Source organism: Mandrillus leucophaeus, unplaced genomic scaffold, assembly GCF_000951045.1.
Source record: "Mandrillus leucophaeus isolate KB7577 unplaced genomic scaffold, Mleu.le_1.0 Scaffold279, whole genome shotgun sequence".
NCBI lineage: Eukaryota > Metazoa > Chordata > Mammalia > Primates > Cercopithecidae > Mandrillus > Mandrillus leucophaeus.
The window spans coordinates 1874120-1880968 of NW_012102909.1; the positions used below are offsets into that span (position 1 = coordinate 1874120).

General features: G+C 39.5%; 1 protein-coding gene across 6 annotated transcripts in view; it reads right to left on the minus strand.

Annotated features, from left to right (window-relative positions):
- Positions 1-6849, minus strand: part of NFU1 (NFU1 iron-sulfur cluster scaffold) — a 52426-nt gene that overhangs the window by 882 nt on the left and 44695 nt on the right. For 5 of the 6 annotated variants that reach the window (XM_011985009.1, XM_011985006.1, XM_011985010.1 and 2 more), the window contains one exon: positions 3249-3423. In XM_011985009.1, the coding sequence (XP_011840399.1) occupies positions 3249-3423 (175 nt within the window). Of the gene's footprint in view, positions 1-1766; positions 1918-3248; positions 3424-6849 lie in introns of those variants that run through there. The other variant, XM_011985007.1, reaches the window with a different exon arrangement.

The following is a 6849-nucleotide window of genomic DNA, read 5'->3' on the forward strand; positions in this document are numbered from 1 at the left end:
GTAATTGACTTTTTCTTTTTTTCAAAACCATCTTATTTACTTAAATATATTCTGTGAAGCTATACCAAACTGTTATTATAAAAGTATTTATTTTTATTAAAATTAATCCCCAAGGAAAGTAAAAAACAAAACAAAACAAAAAGTCCACCATATTAGAAACTAATTATTTTAGTCTTACTCAGATAAAAGGTCATTTTAAACCTCAGGAAAATGTTACAATAATTATTATCTTTCCATGAGTTAATGTATTACTAAGATAACAGACTAACTCCATTGGAGAAGGAAAAAGTTACATAAACCTAAGAATGCTTTTTCCTCCTTGCCACACCTACTACAATTAGATGCCAATTCAAGTTTCTAATCTGAAGGCCAATTCATCACCCCACCCTGGACAAATGAATAAAAATGTTTCTCAGTCAATCCACCAAAGTATCAACTAATGTAATTTTTTAAGGCATATAGATGATAATGGAACAAAATAAGGCTTTAAAAAAAAAAATCTAGGCCAGGCATGGTGGTTCACGCCTGTAATCCCAGCACTTTGGGAGGCTGAGGTGGGCGCATCACCTGAGGTCAAGACTTCAAGACCAGCCTGGTCAACATGGGGAAACCCCTGTTGCTACTAAAAATACGAAAATTAGCCGGGCATGGTGCCGCGTGCCTGTAATTCCAGCTACGGGGGAGGCTAAGGCAGGAGAATCATTTGAACTCAGGAGGTGGAGGCTGCAGTGAGCCAAGATCACGCCATTGTACTCCAACCTGGGCAACAAGAGTGAAACTACGTCTCAAAAAAAAAAAAAAAAAATCTAGATTCTGGCTCTGATCTGAGACAATCAATAGAAAAAGAATTCTTTCATAGGATATCTTTTCGGTTGAGTAAGAATTGGTATCTATTTGCAAGAAATTAATATTTTACAACCAATTTCAACAATACCCAATCCAAAAAATTTTGTCAACCAACTCATATTTTAGGCAGAATTATTCCTTAATCTGGAATAATATTCCCAAATAATACAAAACATGTATAGGACATTTGTAAGGCACACAGCTAGTTGTTGCAGAGGAATACAAAGACTTGGATATGATTTCAGGTCTCTTAGGGAGCTTCCACGTAAACATAAAGCTAAAACAGATATAGAAAGTCACATAAATATAAAGCCAAAACACAAGCTTTGGACCTGTCAAAAAGAGCTTAATTCCAAGTGGGGGATTGATAAAAACTTCAAAGAGGAGATGGCATGTACTGGACCAAAACGATGGTGTGGAGGCTAAAGCAACTCCATCTTGGATGCTAATCTGCCACATTGACTAACCTCAGTTCTAGGAATGCCTCTGAGATTTCTACTTAATTCTGCCTTTAGGTAAAAATAACCTTGATGTTATCCTAAACAACACATACTTAGCATAAATCTTGCCTTTAAGCAAATTATAGGCTATTAGTCAAATAGCATTCGTGCCTTTTCCAGAAGGGCTGACTTCAATTGTCCTACACATATCTTCTGAAGCATGTGTACCCATTCCTCCTAGGCTATATAAGCCCTGAGTCTAGGGGGTAACAATGCAGGGATCCATCATCTTGCAGCTGCCCGATAAATGGCTTCTGTTCTTCAATCCCTATTAAATGTTTCCTTCTGACCAACTGGATTTGTCAGCCTCTTTCTTCAGCCTCTCATCAGCTCCCTAAGACTTTGGGGATAGGTCTATATAGACCTGCTCACTGTGGAACAGATGAATTTTAATACTACCCAAGGATGAGTGATTCCCAATGGAGCCCTTAAGGGCACAGAATTACCTGAGGTGGTCAGGCGTGGTGGCTCATGCCTGTAATCCTAGCACTCTGGGAGGCTGAGGCGGGCAAATTGCCTGAGCTCAGGAGTTCAAAACCAGCCTGGGCAACACGGTAAAATCCCATCTCTACTAAAATACAAAATACAAAAAATGGTGGCATGTGCCTGTAATCCCAGCTACTCATGAGGCTGAGGGACGGGAACTGCTTCAACCTGGGAGGTGGAGGTTGCAGTGAGCCGAGATAGCATGTCACTGCACTCCAGCCTGGGCAACAGAACAAGATTCTGTCCCAAAAAAAAAAAAAAAAAAGAATGAATTACCTGAAATTCTGTGGGTTGGAAATTTCTAATTTCTACACATCCCTTCACTCCTTGATAATCTCTCTCCATAAGGCCATGCTTTTTGGTTGAGAATCACTGCAGTATTAAGAGTCATTATTACTGATGACAAGGTGCTGTGTTATACTCCTTAGGTATGTTGGCAAAAACAAAAAAAAATGTTGATATTGTGCTATACATAAAGCTTTAGAATTCTATTCAGTATAATGACAAACTATGATTTCTAATAGGCTTCTTGCTTGCATATTTAAGAATACGTAGATTAGGCCAGTTGTGTTAATCCTTAATCCCAGCATTTTGGGAGGATCACCTGAGGCCAGGAATTCAAGACCAGCTTGGGCAACATAGTAAAACTGTCTCTACCAAAAAAAAAAAAAAAAAAAGGTAAATATGATGTAGTAGAGTTCTTCCACTAAAGATTTCTAAATCTCATCTATAAAACACTGTGTTACATGTTAAACCTTTTTCATAATTTTTGTGCAATCAGGGCAGCAATATGCCCTCTGAGTCTCTGTGGCCTTGTGTGCAAAATGGGAATGACTTAATGCACGGCGTTACCAGAAGATGAAATGAGCAAAATGCCTGGCACATAGTAGGTTCTCATAACACTAAAGTTACTTCTTTTTCTTTTCTTTTTTTTTTTTGAGATGGAGTTTTGCTCTTGTTGCCCAGGCTGGAGTGCAATGGCGTGATCTTGACTCACCACAACCTCTGCCTCCAGGGTTCAAGAAATTCTCCTGCCTCAGCCTCCCGAGTAGCTGGGATTACAGGCATGCACCACCACGCCCAGCTTATTTTGTACTTTTAGTAGAGAAAGGGTTTTCTCCACGTTGGTCAGGCTGGTCTGGAACTCCCTACCTCAGGTGATCCGCCCACCTGAGCCTCCCAAAGTGCTGGGATTACAGGTGTGAGCCACTGTGCCCGGCCTAAAGTTACTTCTAAAATAAGAGACTTCAAGTCTGATAAAAATTGCAACACAAAAATCTAAACCTTGAAGAAAAAGCTAGGTCATGAATTTCTTTTCAAATACTTGCCTTAACATCTATTTCCAGCCTTTGTATCTACAAAGAAAAAGAAAAAAATGAAAAAAAAATCTAGACCTGTCATATAATATTGGCATACCTGTTCTACGCCTTCTACCTCTGGAATATAAAACTGCAGCATGTTCTGAATTCCATTTTTCAGAGTAATGATTGAACTAGGACAGCTAGTACAAGAACCCTGGAGTTTCAGCTGTACGATGCCATCTTCAAAGCCTTTGTAGATTACATCCCCTCCATCTTCCTGCACAGTTGGCCTGTGAGGTCAAAGAATATTTATGACATAGTCTTTAAAATACAAGTTTTCATTGAAAAAATTTAATACAGCTCAGAGCTTACATTTTATATTAGTAAAATTCACAAAGTTAAAGCTACTTTTATAATAGAGAATAATAACTGTGGCTAAGTTTTATTTATAATTAATTTTTTAAAATCTCAGGTAAAATACCAAAATTCACTCATACAAATATTTCCTCCACTTACCACATTTGATCTTGCTTACTAATATCTTTTTAAGGCTGGGCATGGTGGCTCACACCTATAATCCCAGCAATTTGAGAGGCCAAGGTAGGAGACTGCTTGAGCCCAGGAGTTGGAAGCTGCAGTGAGCTATTATCAAATCACTGCACCCCAGCCTGGGTGACACAGCGAGACCCCATCTCTAAAGAAAACTTTTTTAAATAAAACGATATTTTAAAGCACTTAACATTTCAAATTTCCTAATAATTATTGTGATTACCTAAAACATACTCAGTCACTTGTTTTGAGTGAAGGGAAAGGGAGACTGTCATATGCTGGCTTAATTTTCAGGTAAACTTTTCATTGAAATACAACATTAACAGAGAAAAATGCTTAAATCCTGTATGTACAGTTCACTAAGGTTTCACAAAGTGAACACACATTTATAACCACCCAAACCAAGAAAAACACCACACCTCCAGAAGTCCCCTTTGGGCTTCCTTCCAATCACTCCCCACAACCAAAATGCAGCCATTATCCTAATTCGTATCACCACTGATGAGTTCTGCCAGTCTCTGAACTTTATAATTTACAAATATAAATTCTATTTATAAATCACGTAGAAGTACCCTTTTGTATCTGGCTTCCTGTGCTCTTTGTGAGATTCATCTATGTTGCTGAGTATAGTACTAGGTCATTTACTCTCACTGCTGCATAGTATTCCATTAAGCACATATACCAGAATTTATCCATTCTACTGTTGATGGACATTTAGGTTAATACTAGGTTTTGGCTTTTACAAATAGTACAGTTATAAAGATTCTTCGAAATGTCTTTTGGTATGCATATATATTACTACTGGGAATATACCTGAAAGTGAAATTGCTGAATGAAGAGTATGAATATGTTGAGATTTAATAAATACTGCCATATAGTTTCCCAGTTATATAAACTTACATTTCCACCAGCAGTGTATGAGAGTTTCTGTTGCTCCACATCCTCACCAACAATTGGTGTTGTCAGTCTTAATAGTTATAACTATTCTACTGGATTTGTACTAATATTTAATTGTAGTTTGAATATTCATAATAACTAATGAGGTTAAGTACTTTTTCACGTTTAGTGGCTACTTATTTTTTTTCCTTTTTTTTTCAGAGACAGAGTCTCACTCTGTTGCCCAGGCTGGAGTGCAGTGGCACGATCTCAACTCACTGCAACCTCCGCCTCCAGGGTACAGGTGATTCTCCTGCATCAGCTTCCCAGATAGCTGGGATTACAGGCATGCACCAATACCCCCGGCTAATTTTTTTTTGTATTTTTAGTAGAGACGGGGTCTTACCATGTTGGCCAGGCTGATCTTGAACTCCTGACCTCAAGTGATCCGCTCACCTAAGCCTCCCAAAGTGCTGGGATTACGGGTGTGAGCCACCATGCCCAGCCGCTATTTGATTATCTTTTGAGAAGTACTTGCTGCAGTCTCTGATTGTCTTTTTCTTACCAATTTGTACAAGTTATTTATATATTCTGTCATATAAACACTGTAAATATCTTCTAATCTGTACCTTGCCTTTTGACTGCAAATGGCACTTTTTAACCATCTCGCTTTGTCACATAGGCTGGAATACAGTGGCATGATCACAGCCCACTCAATGCTACCTAAAACTCCTAGACTCAAGGAAGCTTCCCCTGCCTCAGCCTCTTAAGTAGGTGGAATTATAGGCATAAGCCACTGTGCCCAGCCAATGGCATCTTCTGATGAAGAGAGAGTCACAATTTTACTGTAGTCCAATTTATATGTATTTTCCTTGACTTTTATCTGATTTTTTTTTTTTTTTTTTTTGAGATGGAGTTTCGCTCTTGTTGCCCAGGCTGGAGTGCAATGGTGCGATCTCAGCTCACCAAAACCTCCGCCTCCTGGGTTCAAGAGATTCTCCTGCCTCAGCCTCCCGAGTAGCTGGGATTACAGGCGCCCACCACCATGCCTGGCTAATTTTTTATATTTTTAGTAGAGAGAAGATTTCTCCATGTTAGTCAGGGTGGTCTCAAACTCCCAACCTCAGGTGATCCACTCGCGTCGGCCTCTCAAAGTGCTGGTATTACAGGTGTAAGCCACCGCGCCCGGTCTTTATCTGATTTCTTGTGTCCCATTGGGGGAAAAAAAATTGCCTACCCGAAGGTCATACAAATATTCTATTTCTTTACTTTTCTCTTCTCTTTTCTTTTCCCCTCCCTCCCTCCCTCCTTCCTTACTTCCTTTCTTCCTCCCTCTCTCTTTCTTTCTCTTTCTCTTTTGTTGTAGAGATGGGGTCTCACTATGTTGCCCAGGCTGGTCTCAAATTCCTGGGCTCAAGCAATCTACCACCTTGGCCTCCCAAAATGCTAGGATTATAGGCATGAGCCACCATGCCTGGCCCCTACATTTCTTCTAAGCAGTATACAGTTGGTTTTGTTTTTTCACATCCAATTTGACAATCTTATTTTTGTACATCAAACCATTGTCATTTAAATGCCAATACTTTTGAGTTTATATTACCATTTGCTGTTTCCTATTTTATATCATTTTGGATTGATGAAGTATTTTTTATTCTATTTCTCCCCTCCGTAAGTTTGATTTCTTTCTTTTTTTTTTTTTTTTTTGGTGAGACAGGGTCTTGTTCTGTCTCCTTGACCAGAGTGCAATGGTGTGATCACAGTCCACTGCAGCCTCAACCTCCCCAGCTCAAGCAATCTTCCCGCCTCACAAACAGCTGAGACTACAGGTGCACACCACCACACCCAGCTAATTTTTTAATTTTTTGTAGAGACAAGGTCTCACTATGTTGCCAGGGTTGTCTCTAACTTCTGAGCTCAAGCAATCCTCCTACCTCAGCCTCCCAAAGTGCTGGGATTATAGGCATGAGCACCATGCCCATCATCTTATGCTTCTTTCCTATATCTTCTATTCTCTTCTCTCCCTGTGCTTCAGGCTGAATATTTTCTACTGACTTAAATTCCAGTATACTAATCTTCTCTTCAACTATGTCCAATCTAATGTTAACCTAATCTAATGAGTTCTTAAGTTCAGTCATTATAATTTTAGTTCCAGGGTTACTAATTCTTTTTCTTTTTTTTTTTTTTCGAGATGGGGTCTCGCTCTGTCACCCAGGCTGGAGTGCAGTGGCGTGATCTCGGCTCACTGCAAGCTCCACCTCCCAGGTTCACACCATTCTCCTGCCTCAGCCTCC